Source organism: Colletotrichum orchidophilum (genome assembly GCF_001831195.1).
Source record: "Colletotrichum orchidophilum strain IMI 309357 chromosome Unknown Scaffold_6.1, whole genome shotgun sequence".
In the NCBI taxonomy this organism is placed as follows: Eukaryota; Fungi; Ascomycota; class Sordariomycetes; order Glomerellales; family Glomerellaceae; genus Colletotrichum; species Colletotrichum orchidophilum.
Window position 1 is genome coordinate 589,486 of NW_019172962.1, and position 21,392 is coordinate 610,877.

At 52.7% G+C, this 21,392-nt stretch overlaps 4 protein-coding genes across 4 annotated transcripts; 2 read left to right on the forward strand and 2 right to left on the reverse strand.

Annotated features, from left to right (window-relative positions):
- Positions 1 to 5,021: 5,021 nt before the first annotated feature.
- Positions 5,022 to 6,088, forward strand: CORC01_01288 (uncharacterized protein; the record flags this gene model as incomplete). The annotated part of the gene is made up of 2 exons (XM_022612944.1): positions 5,022 to 5,101; positions 5,266 to 6,088. The coding sequence occupies 2 exons, from the start codon at positions 5,022 to 5,024 to the stop codon at positions 6,086 to 6,088; spliced, it is 903 nt and encodes a 300-aa protein (XP_022480705.1).
- Positions 6,089 to 8,888: 2,800 nt separating this feature from the next.
- On the reverse strand, positions 8,889 to 11,740 carry CORC01_01289 (Cullin family protein; the record flags this gene model as incomplete). Its single annotated transcript, XM_022612945.1, has 3 exons — positions 8,889 to 9,063; positions 9,119 to 11,388; positions 11,666 to 11,740. The coding sequence occupies 3 exons, from the start codon at positions 11,738 to 11,740 to the stop codon at positions 8,889 to 8,891; spliced, it is 2,520 nt and encodes an 839-aa protein (XP_022480706.1).
- Positions 11,741 to 12,539: 799 nt separating this feature from the next.
- Positions 12,540 to 13,091, forward strand: CORC01_01290 (DNL zinc finger; the record flags this gene model as incomplete). Its single annotated transcript, XM_022612946.1, has 1 exon — positions 12,540 to 13,091. The coding sequence occupies one exon, from the start codon at positions 12,540 to 12,542 to the stop codon at positions 13,089 to 13,091; it is 552 nt and encodes a 183-aa protein (XP_022480707.1).
- Positions 13,092 to 13,383: 292 nt separating this feature from the next.
- CORC01_01291 (down-regulated in metastasis) lies at positions 13,384 to 21,335 on the reverse strand (the record flags this gene model as incomplete). The annotated part of the gene is made up of 2 exons (XM_022612947.1): positions 13,384 to 19,906; positions 19,957 to 21,335. The coding sequence occupies 2 exons, from the start codon at positions 21,333 to 21,335 to the stop codon at positions 13,384 to 13,386; spliced, it is 7,902 nt and encodes a 2,633-aa protein (XP_022480708.1).
- Between the last annotated feature and the right edge of the window lie 57 nt (positions 21,336 to 21,392).

The window sequence follows — 21,392 nt, forward strand, 5'->3', positions numbered from 1 at the left end:
CGGTGGTGATGATGGTGATGTTGACGTCTGTCTCGTCGTGGTCGCGGTGGCTCGGTACTGAGAACCCGAACACACTTTTTTTCCCGCAGCTTTCAAGTTCCCTTTTTTTCTGTACTCGGAATGGTGTACGCCCAAACAGGGAAAATCTTGGTATGGGCTGGACAAGCAGTGTGGGCTGGATCCGTAATCTCGTCAATTCAGTTCAGGGGTGCGGTGATGATTGGCACTAAAACCGTAAAAAAACAGCACGGTTTCCCGCACGTTTGGTTGGCGTGGGAGAAAGGGGGCCCCTGTCCGCTCGTCCCCCCGTCTTAGGTCTCGGTCTCGTAGTGTTTGGGTAACGGGTCTTGGGAGAAGGGATGGATGGGTAGATGGACATATTACTGTAGAGGTAGAGGCAGATGCGTATTCGAATAAACAGTTGTTGAGAATTCGCTACCTTGGGCTGAGGGCCGATAGGACGGCTACCGGTAGATTGCCAGACGAACTATGACACGGGAAGGGAGGTATGCGAATCATGTGGAGGAAGCAAGGGAACGGGAGGGAAGGATAATGAGCAGCTCAGCTGTAAGAGGAGGCCCATAGAGAGGAGGGTATGGGGTTGCAGCACATGGGATGAGAAAGAGCGTCGCATACCTTGTGCCAACTTTTTCTTAATTGAGCTTCCGTCCCTCGAAGCCTGTTTCTCAGATTCGGAGGATTTTCAAAGCTTCTCCTACTCTTCTATCGAGACAATTCCCGTCCTCGTTTGGTCGCGCGGGGGGGGGAGCAGCGGGGCTCACCCTTTCGTCGGCCGCTGACGTTTGTTTTCCTTCCACGCTCGGAAAGAAATAACACAGTCAATTGGTGGGGTGATGCATCTCCGGCCGGTCCGCCATCCGACTTTGTGAGTCAGGAGAAGAGGAGGAAGAACGACAGCGCAAATACAAGACGATGGGAGAGAATGAAGGATGATATTTGCAAAGAATGTTGAATAGAGGGGATATGGGCAAGCTTAATGAAGGAAGCGGAGAGAGATAGCCAGAGAGCTCTGACCGCCCCTCCATTACCAAGGCAGGCTTTTCTCGTCATGGTGTATCTGACCTTTGGGCTGCAACTAACCTGCACTACCACCGTACCCAAATGGCCTTTGCTTATGACACCACCGGCGGCTACTACTCCCATTACTTGCCGCGTTTCTTCTCCATTGCACCCGCGAGTCCTGACGCATCCGGACGGGGAGCAAGACACGAGAAAGTTTGAGAACCACCTCGGAGGATAGGTAGCTCCAAGCTGGGGCGACACAGAACACTCAAGAGGCAATGGGTTCGACGGGATAGGACAACGGCAGCTGGCTGGACCCCTCTTGCATGCCTCTGGCAAGTCAGAGCCGGCCAAGTCGCTTTCAAGGCTGTCGAGCTGGAGCGTGTTTTCCACACCGCATCGTGTCTGTCTCCAGACTCTAGCATCTCCTCCTCCCAGCACCCTCGCACATATGGATCCCTCTCCCCGAGAGCGAGAGCTTCTGGCGATGGAACCTGGAGGCGGTGGGAGACTTCGGAGCCCCCCCTCATACACACATACTCTCTCTCTTCTCGAAGACATCCACCACTCGCCCGAGAACCAATGACAGACTAGCGGTACCTAACGACGGTGACCCAAGCGGCGGAACCTCAAGGCAACCGATGGAAAAAATGACACTAATGTGAAGAAGAAACAGCCGTCACCCCGCGAATCGTGACGTGAGGCCAATGGGCTGGAATGAAAGAAGGGATGACGGCCGAGCCAAAAAAGATTTTTTCCCCCCCCTTCACCCTCTACAATTCCAGCCCAGCCACGCCCTCGATGCCTGCAAATTTTTGTTTCGCTGGTGTCTCAAGGCAGGCCAGATATCGCCAGCCCATGACACTGCCGTTCAAGCCTGCGACGATCTACCTCCGGAGGCAGTTAGGTAGCGTGGATAGCCGGTAGATGGACGAATGGCGCGTGTGGGCGGCACGCCAACGCAGTAATGCATTATGCGGCAGCTCAGCGAGCAAGATCCGGGTCGGAGCTTCATGTCGTATTCGTGCCGGAGAATGACCCCAAGGGCCAAACGCCACAGCTTGTGTGGGTATCTTCCGGTTCGCTCAATGAGCTCGGGCAGAAATAGTCGCAATGCTCAAACACTTTTGTTATATCTCGGCACGCGTCACGACAGTTTTGGTCTGCAAATGATGCTGATGATATCGATGTGTATCCGGACACCAAGGTACCGCTATCTGTCAACGCCCGGACATGAGGTAGGTTCTTAATGGAAGTGCTGGCTTCATCTGATCGTGCCTCGGTTTCTTGCCTGAGGTGGTCGTATCTGCGGTACGTACTCTGTACCTATCCACCTTACCTTACCTTACCTAAGGTAACCTCACCTACCTACCTTAGGTAAGGTAGGTAATCACCACAAATGCTTCACAAACTGGGAAGCTGCCTACGAACTAGGAAAAATGTGATGCCCGAGACAATACGTATCCGACGGCACCTCAGTCTTTCCTTCTCAGTATTATAAAGAGTCCAATCGCAACAGCAGGTCGGCACAGAGGAAGCGTGGCAAAGCATCAAACCTGGAATATTCCCATCTCTTGCCAAGGCACTTGCTTCTTCCCTTACCGTCTCTCCCGCCCGCCGTCAGACTATTTTACCCACCTTGCTCTCTGTCTCGCCGTTCCGCCGCCCGAGCCTCGACGACAGGTCCATTGCATAGTTTTAATCCGTGTCCACACCAGCAACACCAATTCAAATTGATTTGTTTCCAGGTTGCTCGCTCACCCGTCATCAGCTTCGCTCATCACCAACAATAGCAACAACGTGAGCTGGGATATAATTAAGCCCGAGGTGCAACTGGACAGCAAGCTTCGACCATGGTCTCCACCCACCCCCACAAACTGTTGGAACCCGCCGGCCCCCCCAGGCTCCCATGTTCGGTGATCATCACGAAATCTTGTCGTGTCCACCCGGCCTGAGGCCAGGTCCATGACTCAACATCCAGGGCGGCCAAGGTGAAGCTCAGAAGTGTAAAAGCACACCGTGACAGGTCAAGGATGGGAACCACCATCTGTCATTCTCTCGCAGCACTCCAACTCACTATCCGAACCAATACATACGAGGTGGAGGTGGTTGCTGCTGCTGCTGCTAATACCTAACGCCGTGTGCTGCTGACAATACATTGCCTTCTTCACCTTCCCCTGACCTTGCACTTCGTACCATTGATCCTTTTCATGAAAGTTTCTTTCCGCACCCGAACCAGATGGCTACCAACGTCATCTCCCGCTGCCGCTCATCGAACCATCGCCATTGTCGTCGCCATCGTTGCAGCTCTTCTAGAATTGCCAATGATGTTCAAGCACTTGTCAATCTCGCCTCGTCTGAAATGCTTCAAACAGGCCCGTCTGTTGTCGTTTTCCATGTCGTCTATCGGAATGGACACGCACGTCCTCGACCCTTGTCGCCCTCTTACACCCTTCTTTTGAATTCGGATAATAAGTGACGGGGCAACTTTTATTTATTACCATTTATCATTTCTATTCTCATCCCAGCCCAGCACACACTCACACATGCACGCCCCTACCTTGCCTTAGCATACAGTAGAGACGCATACCCTACGGATATAGCTACATGTGATTGCTGCTGTTACTGCTGCTACTGCTGCTGCTGCTGCCGCCGCCGCCGCCGCCGCCGTGGTCGCCGCCGTGGTTCCATCACATCTCATCCCTCACTCCCGCCAAGTCACTTGGTGCAGGAAGCTGGGAGCCAAACCTAGACATCCTGACACCCCCCTTTACCACCCCCCCTCCCAAGGACAAGAGACACTCCCCCCCTCCTGCTCGAGAACGAAATGGGCCAGCTGTTCTCCCCGGGATTGGGCAAACAGCGTCGAACCCCGCCACCCTCACCAGATGTGTTGCTACGCGCGGGATACGTATCATGTCCTCTTGTGGCAGTTGAATCGCTGTCGCATGAGCTGCTGCTGTTGCTCCTGATGTCGATGGTCCTGCTACATTCCCCTACCTTTGGCTGCTCATTATTACGCATAACCAGAATAGATTTGGTACCTTTTCTTAACGCACCTCCAAAGCAATCTTGCAGTCACAGTCACCACTCCCCATAAGCGAAAGTACTTTCCTGTGCCGTACGAACGGCCGCCGTACCTGAACCAACCTGGGACCTTGCTCAACCTAGTCTCTCGGTCCCTTGGAATTGGCCCGATTGATCCTCATGCTCCTGCTGCTGCTGCTGCTACCGCTGCTACTGGTGCTCCCGCTTTGCCTCTCTTGCTCTTTCTCTCTCATTCTCTTTTGACCGTTGTAGGTAGGTAGTTGGTTCCTTGGTTGGTTGGTTCGCCCGGCTCTGGGCTGGTTGGTTGCCCTCGGACAGAGGTGGGAGGGGAGAAGAAAAGCAATATTCATCTCCTGGTCCCAAGAGTAAGGAACGAACAAACAGCCGAGCATTAAAGACCTTCCGTCCTGTTCGCAAACTCACTGCCCTCATTCTTTCCCGTCGGGGGTTTGGAGGCCCGGTATGAAAAGATCCCTACGGCCAACTTCTTTCCTCCTTCAAAAACGTCAAATCACCCCAGCCCTCCTGCTCATTCGCCCCTTCTCCCGTGACGGCTCCGTGATCCGCCTGAGTCTCACTTGACACGGACGACGATTGCGCTCTCTCTTGCGCGCTCTCTCTCTCTCTCTTTCGCCGTACCGATTTCGTATCTAACCCCTCGCCGCGCACTTGCGGCTATGATGTCGCTGGCCAAGCCTGAAGGTTTGTCCTGTCCCTTTTTCTTGCGTTCACGGGGTTTCATTGATTGCTTTTGATTTTCGCCTTTTTATTCGCATTGTTTCGATTGCCGACGATTTGGATCGATTGTAGCGCCACGAAACATGGGAAATGGGCGATACGAGGCGCGACGAGAGGAGAAGAGAAGACAGATTCGCAATCTGGGGAATAGAGAAAGAGAGAGAGAAGACAGAACGCTGATTTACCTTCCTGAGCAAGAAAACACATTCATCATGGCCCCTCCGACAGCCGTAAAACGACCGCACGCCGCCATGAGCAAAGGCAGCGCGAACTTGCCTAGTATCGAGCCGTGGTAAGTCTTAAATCGACAGCAACACATCTATCATCAATTTTGCTTCTACCTCGACCGGAGAGCATCCAGAAACGCTCCCCCTGCCTTTGCACCCAACAATTAAAAATCTGCGCAAGTCTTCCCTTTCTCCAATGCTGACTCTTTCTCGTCCCCAAATCAAAAAGGCTCGAGCTTCTGTATCCCGACTTTGACTGCTCAAAGTACAACTACGTCGGTACCGACGACGGCGGGTTCTGGCAATTGCAACAACAACACACGCCCTCGGAGGAGCTCCCCAACGTAGTGCCGCGCATCGCGACGAGCAAGTCGCCCATACAGACACCGCAGGATATCGAATGGACCTGTCTATCGGCGGCGTGTCCCTCCAAGCCGTTCAAGCGCAAAGGTGACCTCGACCGGCATTACAAACTGGCCCACGCCGACAGCCAGACCACGGCACCCTCGCCCGCCCTCTCCCTAAAAGATATCACACCCGCGACAAGCACTAGCAACCCAAGCCCCAAAATAACGACGAAAAAACCGCCGGCGGGCAGTAGCAAGGCCAAGGCCAAGGCCGCAGGCGGAGGAGGGACGGGGACGACAGGGACGGGGACGGGGGCAACGGGGGCAATGGGGCCATCGGGGCAAGGAAACAGGAACAACAGCGTGAATGGTGCGGGCAATAATAGCACCAGCAACAGGGACGGCAGCAACGGCATCTTCCTCTGCGACTACCCGGCCTGCAACCGCAAGAACGAACCGTTTAACCGCAAGGACCGATTGCGCATCCATCTCACCGACGTCCATAAGGAAGACGTGAGCGCAAAGACGTTTGAGATGACGGTCACGTGGCTGCATGAGCGCAAGATCTATCCCAAATGGTGGCGATGTTCCAAATGTCTCGACAGGGTCAAGATCGAGGAGAACGGGTGGTCGTGTCCGCGGGATGGGTCCAAGGTGGAAGAGATACGGCGTGAGTTTCGCGAGAAGCAGCATAATATGTCGTGAAGGTACGACGCGGCGCCAATATCCTTTTTCACGTCTCGACGGATCGTTCATCGCATCGCCTTCATCATCGCTAGCTACATTGCGTCGCCACGCCAAGGGGTTTTCGGGCTATTCAAATTTGGAGTTTTTCATCGCATCAAAAAGCTTAACTTCCTGGGATGGAGGAGGAGTGGCGTTCTTTTTCGTTCTTTTCCATTTGTTTTTCAATTCGAGGCCTAGTTTGATTTGGCCTGTTCGCACTCCATTGGATTGGAGAAACGGCGTGAAGCACCAAGATTGGAATGCGATAATCTAAGGATTGCGGGAGTCTGCCCGTTTCTTCGGTTTGGTTTGCACTTTCTAGCCTCTTGGTCTGTTCGGGCTTGTTGTCTGACAGCGGGTGACTCGGAAATCCTTCGGTTGCTTACTCCCCCATCTTGGAAAGTTTGCCCCGTCTATCTAGGTGGACGACTCTGGCGGTCTTTTCCCCATATTCATGCTATGCTGGCAATCTGTAAGGAATGATGACAAGAGTGAGATTTTCCTTTTCCCGCCTTCTTCCTGGGTTACTAAACTGCAGAGTAAACCCTACTAATGTATCATCGGGGGTAAGGGGAGGGAGACTTGTGGTTTTTTTTGGGGTTTGTTTGGTTTTTTTTTTTGGGGGGGGGGACACCTCACCATCCTCGATATTTCCCAAGCAGCAAGCGCAGGCAATAACACCCGTAGAACCAGATGATTCTTCGTTATTCCCAAAAATTTCTGACGAGATGACCCCGCCGTTCATCTCGTCTCGTCTCATGGCCTCGTTTTCGCTGAGTTGCTCGTCTGGTGAAACAAAAGCCAACGTGGGCCCCCCCCGGTTGAGTTGAGTTCGGCGCCGATCGCAAGCTGGTCAACGCTCCGATGGCCCCGGAATCCCGCAAACTCCACTACAAACTTGCTCGAGATATGCGCGCCAAAAGTTTCCCGGAGACACCGCCAACGTTATTTTCTTTCTCTATTTATCTCATACACTTACAAATCTTTTCATCCGCTGTAAACTCTCTCCTTCTCCTTCTCTCTTACTCTAATAGCTTTCCTCATTGTTCGCAAGGCTCAATCCAAATCACCGGGAAGACAGGAAACTGACGAGCAGAATAGACGGGGCCAACAAAAGGGGCCTTGGGTGGAACGGGGGTGGTGAGTGGTCTGATGTACGAAAAGTACACAGTACGGGCGTTCGGCTGGAACGGTTAGGTTCAGTTTCTGCATGCCGCATGTGGGTGAGTGTGCGAGTTTGTGAGTGTGTGTGTGTGTGTGGTGCTCAGCAGCAGCAGCAGCAGCAACTCAGCCTCTGAAATCTGGGACCTCTTGTAATTCCACGGGGTTTCTCCATCTTGCCGCATATTGCTCTCGCTTCGCCATGATTGGCAAAGGCATAACAGCTGCAGCTTTGGGAAGATAATAATGCCTGCCTGTCCTGCGGCCTTTGAACGGCATTGCCATGCCATGCCATCCCATGCATGATCCGGATCCCCCTCCTGCTTCCTTCAGTTCCAACTTTTTTATGGGGGGGGAAGGGTTGGAGGTGGTTTTTCCGGGGTCCCTTGCGAGTCGCGACCCTCCATCTGACTAATGCTGTTGCTGTTGCTGTAACTGCTGCTGTTACTGCTGCTGCTGCTGCTGATGCAATGGGCTCGACCTACCAGGGCGCCGATCGTTCGATCCCCTCCAACCGAAGGGGGGGTTCATCCCCCTTGTTCGTGAGACGACGTTCGCAGCGCAACCCAAAAGAATTCAGACTCTCAAGTTGAAGAGCCAACGTCGTCCTCTTTTTTTTCCCTTTTTTTCTCTTATTTTAATTGTTCATTGCGATAGTGATATATAATCAAAGAAAGCAACTTTCTGACAAACACCCGTCCGGCGTGATATAGCTAGAACACGAGCAGAGGACTGACAACAATGTCTCCCGCGCACGAAGGTAGTTGACAGGATTTTGGGGAGAGGCCGGACGTGTGTGTATTGGTGGGTGGGTGCTTGGCATGCGCGTGATCAGAAAGGACGACAATACAAAACCTTGCGACGAAAGAAAAAAAAAGAAGTGTTGGTCCCTTCCGGTCTTTTGGAGAAATGTAGTTGGAGAGACGGGACGCAAGAGCAGAGGAGAGAGAGAGCATGAGCATTGCCTTCATTTTTTTCCCCCCCCTCCCGGGGCGCGTTGGACCATCATGATTAGAAATGTCGCGGGCGGAAGTCGACCAAAGAAAGGACTGGAACGTTGGGTTTCCATGTTCAAAGGAAATATAGACAATGCCTGCTATATCCCATCGGGTACTCCCGAGTCTACATCACGACCATGGGCTACTAGAATGGGGGATCACGTCGAGAAACTCACAGAGTTTGCCAAGTTGTGTATAGTCAATCCACTGGCAAAGACCAGGCGAGCCATATCGTGACCATGGATATCCCTAGCCCTAGAATTCTGTACATGCGAAAGAAGCAAAGTATTTACAGTCAATCACAAATCACATCCCCTTATATGATGAACGACTATCAATGATCTGAAAGTCGTATTCATCTGAACCACCCCAAGGCCGAAATAAATGCCGGGTGACCCACAACCGCCATTCAGAGATCCTCCTTCCCCGTCCCTATGTTCTTGATGAAATAATGCGCATTTTGCTCAAGCAATCCACCTTGAGAACGCCATGCCTAGTTTTTGAAATTCCCTAAGAAACCTCCCCAATGCAGCCATGAATGCCCCTCTAACTTATCATGAGAATCGTGTCCATCGTTTTTCGCCACATCGAAGGCGGGCCGTTGGGGGGGTTTCTACTTCTTAAGCGAGGTAGCGATACGTCGGCGTTGACGCATCCTCTACACGCTCAAGGTACTCGCGCACAATTAAATCCTCGATGCGCTTCTTGATGAGGCTGATCTCGGGTTTAAAGCGACTGCTCAGCTGGTCAATGACCTCTGTGATGAGCTGCGAGTGGCCAAGCTCCTTGCGTTGCCTGTGATTAGGTTAGTACAGTCAAGAGACAAAATGCCAACTTTCGGGATACGTACTTCATGATGCGGACGAGCGCGGCATCAATGACGTGGGCTCGAGTCTGGTTGTTCTTCTCTTCAGTTGCCTTCCGTTCGTCGTCGCCCTCGACCTTGCTTGTAGCATTGATAATGGGCGCCTTGATGCGGACCGTCTTGCTAACAAAAGAGGCGTTGAACTTGAACTTGTCGCCGGGTTTGATGCCCTTGGAAGCGGGTTCCTTGGCGAGTACTCTGGCCTTAGGGACTATAGACAAAGAAGTCAGAGTTCTCGCAAGATCCTGCATTGGGATGTTGGTCTTGGCTTGGATTTCCTCAAGCGAAAGCTCCTCGCCCTCCTCGAGTTCGTTGAAAAGTAAAAGCACAACCATGCCGTACGTCGGCACGTTAATCTCGTACTTGCGCTCGCGGGCTAGGGGTCCCTTGCCGCCTGGAACGGCGGGGAAGGTACAGCGAATATCGGCGCTACCCGTCGACCCAAGCCAAGTCAGCTTGCGGCCGCTACGGTTGGTGAGGTAGTATTTGAGTAAGCTTTCCTGAAGTCGCTTAATCTCCTCAGGGAAGATGCAGCCACCGCCTTCAGAAAATTGTGACGTGCGACCCATGATTTCTGGGGGCCACGAGTTGGTAGTCAAGATGTTGACACCCAGCTCAATCTGCTTCCGTGACACGTCGCCCAGTCCCCTGATATGGTCCCGGTAGCCTGAAGTCAGCTCGGCAGACGACTCCATATCTCTGAACATGCCCTCGAACTTGGCCGTAAACTGGTTGCCCAGCTCCTGTTTCATTCGAGAGATCATCGACTTTTCAACATCATGACTTTCCGACTTGTTGTTGAGTAGACGCTTAGCCAGGTGCTTCTGGTAGTAACGCTCAAACAGATCCTTGTCTGACAGGTACCGGATCACGGTAATGGCCTTCTCCAGCACCGCCTCGGTTTCCGTCTCAGTCTTACCACGAATTCCGCGTCGAAGATTGTCGTCAATGAAGAGCGATACGTACTCGGAGCTCTTGGTAAACATGTTGATGAAATCGGAAAAGCTCTTTGTAAGCGAGGTTTGGATGATTAAATCCTCTCGGAAGCACTTTGTCCACAAGTTGTCGAATTTGTCCTTGAGCTTGAGCACGTCGTCAACCCACTTGATCGCCGCAGCCGTCTGCTGAGCCGATGAGCTCAGCGTCTTGGCCTTCTCCCCGCCGTCATTATCTTCCCCGTCCGCCGGCGCAGACGCTGCAGAAAAGTTCGTTTCCTTGAGCATCTGCTCAATCTCGAGACCGAGCTCGACCACCCGAGCGGACAAAATCTTCTTTAAAGACGCCTTTTTAGGATCAACTCGTGATACCAGCTGGTAGAGAATGGATAGCTCCTCCTCACGATCGTAGTTGACCATTGACTTGAGCCCGCTTCCCTCAAGGTTGAGAAAGTCGTCTAGGTGTGCCGATATCAGCTCCTCCTCAACGACTTTGATGGACCTCTCTCTCGTCTCATAATGGATAGTAGTGTCGCATCGGTCGAATTCCTCTTGAAGTCGGCGTTGAGTGTGCCGCAGCCAAACGCTAGCGTCAGCATCCCGGAGCAAACGTTCACACTCGCGCTTGTAGTACACTCGTTCAGATTCCAGGTAAGCGGGCTCGAATACTGTCAAGTACAGCTTCTCTGCCTCTTGTTCCTCATCTGTCTCGTACAGAGAATCCAACATCCGCATGATATTCCGCAGCAAGTGACGATCAATAGTATCACCATCGCGCTCCATGTTGACGTGGTCGAGGATGACCGAGTTGAGTATGTCAAAAACAGTATATTGCCCCCCTGAGTTGAGTGACGCCCTCAGAATATGATCGCGGAATAGACCAATTGTGGCGGTGTAGATGGACGGCCGACGAGCATCCTGGGTGTAGCCTCGGTCGAGGTACATCAAGATATCGGCTGTCATATTCATTGACGTGTTGTGATGATCCCATGAATTTCTGACACCGCCAAGAAAGTGCTCGCCCATCTTGCGTCGTTCGTTGACCGAGGTAGCCGCACCACCCATTGCGGCGCTGATGAGGTTGGCCGTAACCAGCTTTTCGATGTCAGGGATGACGTGCTCGGAGAAGTACTGCTCTTCGAACTGCTTGACACGATCGTAGAGCATCTCGCCCTTCTTTTTCAACACTATCTTATAGGAAGCTCGGTAAAGCTGTTCGAATGAGAGCGTGCTGCAGTTTTGGTTGTGGATATCGGTCAGGGCTTGCTTCAGTGTCTCCCAGCACTGCTCGAAATCGCTCGTATCGATACCGGATGTAAGCTTTTGACCTGTTAGTTCGTATTATGAATATTTCTCACCAATGAACGGCGATGTTCACCCACAAACTCCCAGTGAACGGCCGGCAATCAAGTGGATCATGAACAGAATGTACGATATCGTTACGTGCGAACAGAAACAAGGCAGAAAGTGATGCAAGTGAGGACAGAACGAAGCATTCAATACGGCTCTGAGGCCGTCGTCTTGAAAGGTACAGGACACAACGGATAGACATTGTAGCCAACAGCAGTGGATGACCGCTAGAGTCGGGGGGACTTACTCGTCCAGGGCGACGCGGGGGCCGAATGCGCCCGGCCCGCATGGCCGTACCGCCTCCACCTCTACCAGAAATCATCGTGGGTATATCTTTGTCTATTTTCAAATCGTATCCGAACTATCGCTGCGAAATTTGGTCGTGGTGGGTGGACGTTTCAGGTCGAGAAAGCTATCGTGGGAAGCCTGAGTCGGGGGCGGCGGGGTAGCTCTCCTCAGAAAGTGTGCCGGGGAACTGAATGATCCCAAGAAATGGGGAGCCAGGCTACAATGCTTCCTAATATTGGAAGCAAAGAGCTATGAAAAGCAGTGGAGGGACACAAAAATAGCCTGGCTAGCGAAGAAGAAGGTGGCCGCGCAAAGGGCTCTGATTTCTGCGGCATAAATGGTGGAATTTATTACGAGGCATCGCAGAGGCAGAAGACAGGCTCGGTATGTAAGTCGCAAGTTCAGAGAAGCTACGGCAGGGCAAGGCTGTGGAGCCCCGAGGCCGGAATGATCCGCGCTTTCCACACGCGAGGCGGAAGGTGCGACCGGGCTGCTGGATCCAATCAATTTAATCCTTAATCCCTACATTTCACAAACGAATCAACCGGGAGTGGTGGGCCTCCAAGGTCCTGATTCGCTCGTTTGGAAGTGGGTAAACGTCCCCGCCACATGTGGCGTTCGTTTCCATCATTTTCTCATTCCGAAAAAAAAAAAAAAATGAGGAGCAGCAGTGACTCTCCAGAAAAATGACGGCATTCCCAGTCCACCTTGAGAACAGGCCAGTCAAGCTCTAGCTCTCTCAACCAAATTTCTTCACCGGAGTTTAAGTTTCAAGCCTTACACCCAAATCAAAGCCACCACCACTTCCTTCGAAATCGCAGACGAACAATACAATGGCCTCTCGCTCAGCGCTCACAAAATTCGCGCCCTTGTTGCGGCAAGCTCGCCCCGGTGCCTCGCCCTTCAAGCGCGGCAGCCCCATCCTCCAAGCCCTCCAGACCCGACAACAACAAGTGCAACAACCATCTCTGCAACCCACAACCGCCGCGCGCTTCGCCCACACCGTACCGAAGCCGAAAGCAGTGCGCGAGGCCGAGGCAAAGACTCCCGCCCAGATGCGCATGGAGACCTCGCCGCACTACCAGCTCGACTTCACCTGCGTCCCGTGCGACACCCGTTCCAGGCACAAGGTCTCTAAGCAAGGATACCACCACGGCTCTGTCCTCATAACCTGTCCTTCGTGCCGAAACCGTCACATCATCAGCGATCACCTGGGCATCTTTGGCGACCGCAAAGTAACTGTTGAGGACTTGATGCGCGAGAAGGGCAGGCTGGTCAAGAGGGGCACACTGGGCGAGGACGGTGACATCGAGTTTTACCCGGACGAGAGCAATGCCGACGCCGAGGCTCAAGCTGCGGAGCTGAAAAAGGATGAATCTGCTTGAGGCTCTCAGAAATGACTGTAAAAAATGTACGACACTTGTTGCAGACATATTGGGGGCAATCGGTGGCCTCAGCTTGTCGGCGGATGGAATAATTGCATATAAAGGCGTTGCGGATACCCATCGACACTCATGGGATAAGAAAAGACGGGACACATTGTAAAAACAAGATAGATCTCACATATGAACGGGCAATGTCAGCCCCTGTACTATAAAAATACACCCTTTTAAAACCCCTTGATGCCCTTTCTCTTTTTTCATCCGAAAACGCCAGCCCATGCAAACTTGACGATGATTACCACCCCTTGTACGCCTGTCTGAGTTGCTTGTGCTCTTGGCCTCTGACCTTCTTCCTCTCCTTCTTCTTCTCCGTCTTCTTTCTCTTGTCCCGGCCGTACTTCTCCGGCTGCGCAATCGCTTCGATCTTGCGCTTGCTCGACCTCTGCTGTCTCCTGGTTCGCACCTCCTCCCTGATGGACAGCAATTGCTTTGTGTAATCGGCAGTGCCAAACTTCTTTTGGAGCGAGTCCATGAGGATCTGCGCTCTAGTCTTGAGTGCTTCGAGTCTGGTCTTGAAGAGTTCGTCTGTTGAATAGGGAACGGGGATATTGGGATCTGTGAGGTTCTGCAAGGGGTAGAGGACAGTCTTGAACGAGGGCTCGAGATGTTCCTGGGGAACCCGACGGCAAATCGTCTCCAAAACTTCCATCGCGACTGTCTTGGGTGTGATGGCGGTCGACTTCGGTCGGACGTCCTTGCGCAGGATCGACGAGAGCTTCCAGAACAGGTACTGCAGGTCCTTGCGATGCTCGTCGATTCTGTCTTCTTCTGCCTCAGCTTCGTCGCGGTCGCCCAGAGTATCCGCTTCAGGCACGGTTTGCACCTTGACGGGTAGACGGGGGCCAAGGAAGATCAAGATCTGCTTGATCTCCTCGGCAAGCGCGTCGTCGATCTCTGGTGTTCGCAAAGCGTAGAGCGTCAATCTGACGAGCTCCTCCAGGTCCTCGAGCTCGAGATTTAGGCCATGGGATCCTTGCAGCATTTCTCCTGCTTTGCTTGACTTGCCGGCGTAGTCCGCGAGAAATGCGCTCAACACCTTAGTAGCACTGAGTTTAACTGAGTTCTCAGGGTGAACCAGGCAGCCACGAACGTCTCCCCAGAGTTCCTTAGATTCGGCAGCCAGGAGCCTTGCTGGATACTTCTCTGTCAGAACCTGAAGGTCGCGGAGGACAGTGTTGACAAGGTCTTCATCGGCAACGCGGATATCACCTGTTCCAACAATCTCCCCGATCTTGCCAACAACCAGCTCCAGCTGTTTCTTGTGCTTGGTCGTGGGTTCCTTGGCCTCGAAGAAGAACCCGAAAGCTTGCAGCGACAGCTTTTTCACCGCAAGGTTATCCTCTTGCTCGACCCATGATCGAAGCAGCGTCATGAAGCTCTGTGTCCTTTCCTTATCAGCCTTGCGGAACATCTCCTTGATCAATTCCCCAGCAGCCAAACAGCACTTCTCACTGTCGTCGTTGGCAAGCACCATGACAAGGGGCAAGAAGCAAGTGGAGATAACTTCCTGCACGAAGTCATCCGCAGACTTCATGAGAAGTAGATGAACCACCTCCATGACAGACAAGCGGCCGCCCTCACGAGCGTAAGTCAGGTTCGCGACAACGAAGTTGAGCTGCTTCACCCACCGGGCCTTTCTCTGCGGGTAATCCTTGAGGAATTGGAAGAATGCGCCTCTCGCCAGATCACGAGTATCCTTGTCATCGTTTGTGATCATAACAGTGCCGACGTAGTCCAGGGTATCGTAGACAACAGCCGTCTCGATCTTGCGCTCAAGAACAGAGCGCACAAAGTTGAAGGTGACGTGACGGTAGAGCGTCTCCGTCAGGTCGTCCTTGAGCTTACCGAGGAGCATATCTATAGCTGCGTCCTTGACGGGGATGTCCCTGCGCTCGCGGAGGACGACCGAAAGCAACTTCAGAGCCGCCTGTGAAAGATCGGTTGTGGTCGAGGTTGACATCGAGATGCTCTTCGTCGCCTCCTTGACTGCAACTTTGTAAAGCTGAACATCCTCGTTGTTGCTGAAAGGCACCTTGACAAGTACGGTGAGAAGTTTGAAGGCCGCAACCTTAACGTCGTCCTCCTCGCCGACGATGGCGTCTCCTAGGATGGGCACAAAGCCAGCAATATTGGCGCCAGTGCGCAAGCTCTCGTACTTCTTCCATACCGACCGTAGAATATCAAAGGTGAACTTGACGAGTTTGAAGGTGTATTTACCAGCGGTACCTGAGTTGTCCTTCTTTACTCCCTTCTGGTAGAGATACTTCTTCAGGCGGAAGTCGATCTTTGGTTGCACCTCTGGCTTCTTGCTCTTGTATACTTCTTGGATGACCTCGTAGCAGAAGATGAGAGTATCGCGGCTCTCTGCGGCTGGATTCTGCATGAGACCGGCGGTGATTCTTGCCAACAGCGTGTCGATTTTGCGAACCAACTTGAGATCCACCTTTTCCATAAGGAGAGACTGCAGGGGGTGGACTAGGACAACCAGCTGGCTGATTGAGGCCGACTTGGCAATGAGCTCCATGGAATCCTGGCTCTTGCTTGCCTTGACTTCCTTCATCTCGCTGATGTAACCCTCTGCATCCTTTTCTTGACCGGTAGCGCCAAAGATGTCGTCTATAACGATTGCCACGATGGACCGGAGAGTGTAGTCGAGATCACCCTGCTGGAACTGAGGAATGACCTTGAGGAGCATCGAGTGGAGGGTATAGGACATGACGTGAAGTTGGTAACCTCGCTTGAGAGCGCCACGCAATTCCTTCAAAATGAACCCAAAGTAAGTCGGGCCAAGGACCGAAGCGATTTGCACAAGAGTGTCTCTTGCCATCTCACGAGCATCCCAAGACTTACTGCGCAGGATGTGGCAAATGTCGGTCAGAACACCAGCAAGCTTCTGACCCATTTCTTCGGACGGCAGAAGCTTGAGAAGCTTGACGATGATGACACCGACTGGTACACGGTAGCTGACCTCGGACTCATCCTTTTCGTGTAGGTGCTTGATCAGTGGGGGAAGGAAGAGGTTATTGACATCCTTGCTGAGCTTTTCTTGGGCGGGAGTCGTGAGTACAAGTCTCTTGCTAGTAGGTGTGGAAGTCTCTGAATCGTCAATCTGCATCGCCTCGGCACCCTTCTCTTCAACTGATACGATGAGGGCATCGCAGAACTTGGCAAGTAGTCGAATCACCTGCTTCTGATTATTGGGCTTGGACTCGACGTAGCTGATGTATCTTTGCAGGATAACACGATAATGCTTCCAGTCCAAAGATTGAGCCAAGCTACCGATCGCGTTAGTTGCCTCGGCACCCAAGCCCTGATCGTCGCTCCCTTCAGTGCGACCGAAGATGAAGTGCTCGAGAAGAGGGATGAAGAACTGGCTCAGGTTCTGACTGCCAAACTCTGAGGTATCGTTGACAGAGTTTAGCAATTTGATCGCTTCTAGCTGGCGTGCAGTCGCAGGACTGAGGATGTTGAAGAAGAAGGGCAACTCTGACGTCTCTTCTGCCATATCACTGACCAAAAGCCCCTTCATATCCGCGACAAGCTCCCATGTCGGCATCTGCGACAGGAGGTAGCCGAAGACTCTCAGGTACTCTCTTCTGACGGTGGCAGACTCCTCACGAGCCCCAGTATAGATTGAGGGCAACAGGATAGTCTTTAAGTGGGATTCAAAACCGCTTTTCGAGGTCTCTTCCGAGCAGGCGGCTACCTCTCTAATGAACTTGCGCAAGCAGTCTGCAGAGTTCGATGCCAGGATGCCATACTCCTCGTCTGAGCGGATGTAGTAAATCAAGTTGTGCAACAGAGGAAGCCACTGCTTGACAGTGAAGGCAATTTCCTTATTTGTGATCCGATTGAATGCAGCAAGTCGCTTGTCATAGTCTGGCTCGTCAATGCGGCTCGGTGCAAAGGCATTAAGATCGCGGCATATTTCGGCAACCTCCTTGAGAGTGATATCCTTCTCGGCCAGAACTGTGAGAACTCGGGCCAAGGCCTGCCTGTTGTCTCTGTCTTTGAAGTAACTGAAGAGCGAAGACAGGGTTTCGAAAATGGCAATATCAGCAGTCTTCTCTTCCGCTTCCTCGGAGCTAAGTATAGTGATGAACCGCTCCAGAATGAGGAGGATCTTGCCCTTGGCTCTGGGGTTGACTCGTCTCGGCGGCTGGTTGAGGAGGAAAGTGGCAATTTTGAGCGTCTCACGCACATTCGCGGAGGTCTCAACAAGAGGAGAGAGCTCTACAATGGTTTCGATACAAGACTCGAGCAGCTCATTGCTCATGGTTTGTGTCTCCAGCGTCGTAGTGACAGTCTTTAGCATCAACTCCAAGTTGGCATCCAGAAGCTCAGTGCGGATGAGCTCATTGAACTCGGATTCCACAGCAGGTGCCTGCGCCAACTTGATGAGATTTCGAATGATGCTCAGGGCGAAAATCTTGACGTTTTCCTTCGCCTTTGGCACCGACACGCACTCGATGACCTTGGGCAAGATCTGGTCGTTAATTGAGATAAAGAGTGCTGCCTTGGGCAGCTGAGACCACGTCGACAGAAGCTGCATGATGCTTGAGACCGACTGAGCAGTCTCGACAGGCAGCTTCTCAATCCTGGGAGCAATGACCTCGTTGACAATGGGTTCAGAGAAGGGCGTCCAGTTGAAGTCTTGCGCATTGCGGAACAGTGTGATAAGACACTTGACACCCACGGTCCTGATAGTCTTGAGCAGAGACTCTTGAGAAGCCTCGTTTGTTTCCTCAACCTCTTCGTCCGATTCAGCGGTAGTAGATTCCTGAAGCCGGCGGCAGGCAAAGATGAGACAGTAAAGGACGGGATGAAGGAGTCTCTCGACGAAAGGGTCAACATGCTGGCCGAGTTCATTGATGAGAGGCAGCATCATGTTCATGAAACCAGTTTGCTTGCGAGGAGGAAGAATCTCACGATCAAACAAGTTAGTGCGGAGACCGGATTCGTCGATAACGCGCGCTCCTTTGAGACTACCAATCGCGATATCCAAGAAGCTACCCGTATCTTCAACGCTGAGGTTTCTCAGGACGGTCAAACGAGTGGCTTGCAGACCATGTCGACCGCTAGAAATACCCTTTTTGGAAATAGTCCGTCCGTACAGCAATCGCAGCAGAACAGGCATAAGCTCTGCGCGGTGTTCGGGGCGGATCGTCGATTCGCCCTGGAGGAAGACGGTGACTTCGTTCTTGAATCTAGCCTCATCGAGGAGATACTCCAAGTTCTCCTGGTAAGGTCGAACACCCTCTTGCTTCCAGGCGAGAATAGCCTTTAGCGCTAGTTTTTGCACCTCTACGTCACCATTCTCCATGAGGTGAAGTAGTGCAGTGTATACCCTTTCGTGCTGATAGAGCACCTTCGGATTGATGAAGAGAGCGAAAACACCAACTAGACCTTTGCGATCTTGGAGAGACCAGTCTTCGCCCTTAATCTCAACGTCCTCGTCCTCCTGGCTCTCGGACGAGTTGTCTTCGTCAACGGCAGCCCAGGCCAGGAAAAAGGGTACAAGTTTGCGAGAACGTTTCTCAGCGAAGTGAGGCATTGCAGTGAGCACCTTAAGTGCCTGTGCCCGGGCATTTCCAGCGTGAGCATCGACAGTCTCTTGCTGCTTGTCAAATGACTGGAGCATGAGATCGATGGCGTTGTTGACCACCTGCTCCACCTCATCCGCCATGCTCCAGAGCTTTTGCACATGCCGGCAATCAAAGTCGGTGATCGCTTGCCGACCCTGGAGTGAGGGCTGGCTGACTGGCCCAGACCATCTCGGAGATGGAGTCTCCAGCCAACTGAAAGCAGTCATTGTAATAGCCTCTTCGCCAGTCTTGGTTGCGCCGACCAGCTTCAAGGCTGTGATGGTATCATCCCATAATGGCGAAAGCTTGACAGTCAACATGCCGAACATGAAAGATGGGATTGCCTTGAGAAGCCAAGATTTCTCGCTCAATTGTGAGTAATTTTGGCCGAGTTTGCGAAGATGCATCGCGACGTTTCTCAGGCTAGCAAGCTCCAGAGCCGTGTGCTCGATGTCCAGCATGAGGGTAAGGCTTTGGTGTTCATCGGGAAGTGACTCGAATTGCTGAAGAATTTTCAGAGATGCAAGACGGAGCTCATGCGAAGGGGCAGACAGGTTCTCAATAAGAGCCTCGACAACCGGATCTTCTTCTGAGCTCTCACTGCTATCATTGCTCTGGCGGTCGACAGACGACGGTTGGTTTCGTGTAAGCTCAGTATAGGTGAGGTAGGCGTCCAAGAAGCCAACCGAGCGGCTGAATCTGGGAAGAGCAGCGCGGAGGAGCGGGTCTAAGGCTGGATCAACCGGACCCGCAGCTTTGCTCATTCGTAAATACGCATGGAAGCCTTGGCTGATGCTGAAATGAACCTCGTCCGACGCCAGTGTGGTGGAAGGCTTGAGCGCCAGCCTCAACTTTCGTAGTAGGAGTTCCGCGATCTTCGCGTTGGCCGAAGGGTGAACAGTAGTCGAGAAAAGGAGATCCAACAAGGCCGAGTACTTTGGCAAGCATCTATCTCTCCATGTTTGGGGGTCCTTGTCATACGCTCCGCGCTCCGGGAAAGGTGTGCTTTCGAGGCGCTCAAACTTTGACACGATCTGGTCTTGCCAGCTACGCGGGAGATTGCATGTCTCCTTTGCTCCTGGCGAAGGAAGACTTCCGTTCTGTACCATGCGGGGCAGGAATACACACAGCATATCTTCGTTCTGGCCATCGGACCAGTGGCTGACGATGAATCTAGATTTGGTTAGCTCCCTGATACCTCACAGAAAATGGATGGCGCAAACCTTTGGAAATACGTCTGGAATATACTCCGGAACCGTGTCGAGTCCAGATTGGAGAAGTAGGCACAGAATGGGATGTACCACCTCATGAGCCTCTCCCTCTGTAGAGCATTCATGAAGTCCTTGATCGAGGGAATGAGGGCATCAATCGGTGCTTGGTGCCAGACAATCGCTGCGTTGACGATGACATGTTTCCATACAAGATCAAGCTTATCTTCCGTCACCTCAGGGGCGTGTTGTGCCATCGATTCCAACATGGCGGTCAAATTTTCAACGAGGACGGGCCAGTTGCTGACTCTATTTCCGTGGCGAACACCTGCGGCTGTCCCAAGAACCCTGATCAATGGCACAAACTTCCAGGTCTTGCTTGGCTTGGATTCGTTCAAAGCCGCCTTCGCTTGCTCTTGGATCGCCTCAAGGACGTCGGCGAGGTCCTTGTCGTTGGAGTGATGTATGATGCTAGTCAAAACACCACATACCAAGTCGGTCCAAGTTGTAGTCTGTGTGAGATCCGCTTCCGTTTCTGGTATCGCCTTGATAAGAGACACGAATACGGCCGGGCCGGTCGAGTGAATGGTCTGGCCGGGGCCCTTCATGGCCTCGGCGAACATGGTCATGAGGCCATCTTGGTAGAGCTGAAATGAGCGTTCGCCGACGGTACTCCGGAGGTCGTCTCTTGCGTGGCTGACAATTGTGGCGAGAGCGGTCTCTCGGTTTGCTGGCGCGGCAGCCTTCTTGATGAGAAAACTCAAAGCTTCAGCGGAGAAACGAGCAATGTGAGGAGGGTGGCGGGCCTTTCCCAACAGCGGCGCTACGACATCATACGTTGGTCGCAGGTTAGGCACAATTAGCCTTGATAGGTATTTGAACAGGAAAGCCAACGCTGCAAAGGTCCATTCGATAACGTCGGCGTCCTGCGGCTTGGCGGCAATAGCGATAATGAGGTCTAGAGATTTCGCGTAGTACTTTTCGAATCTTGTGCCGATGTCATGCGCGAATGCTGTGAGGAGTTCCAGCAGCGGCTCCAACGCCTCCTTCTCCTGCTTCGCAAGCGCCTCTGCTAATAACGTGAAAATCTTCTCCTCAAAGTGCAGAATCTGGGCCAGACTCTCGCTCATGTGCCAGGCTTTCGTCTTGAAGTCTGAGAAGCCTTTGTAGATGTTCAACTCCGACCATTTCTGCAGGCCGGTTCGGAAGTAGGATGTCGTGGATTCGAGGTCTTCGGCATCGAGGTCGTGTCGGCGGACTTTTCGCAGGGGATCGAGCGCATTGAGCTTCGCGATCTTGGTTGCGAAGGACTCCCACCGGTGGTTCTTTTGGTGAGGAGTCGAATATTTGCCCTTTCGGGTCTTTGTAATCCGCCCGGATGAAGTGGAAGGCATGTTGGGCGGTTGACAGGTGTGGTGTGCAGGAACCCGTCGTGATCGCCTCCCAGCTTT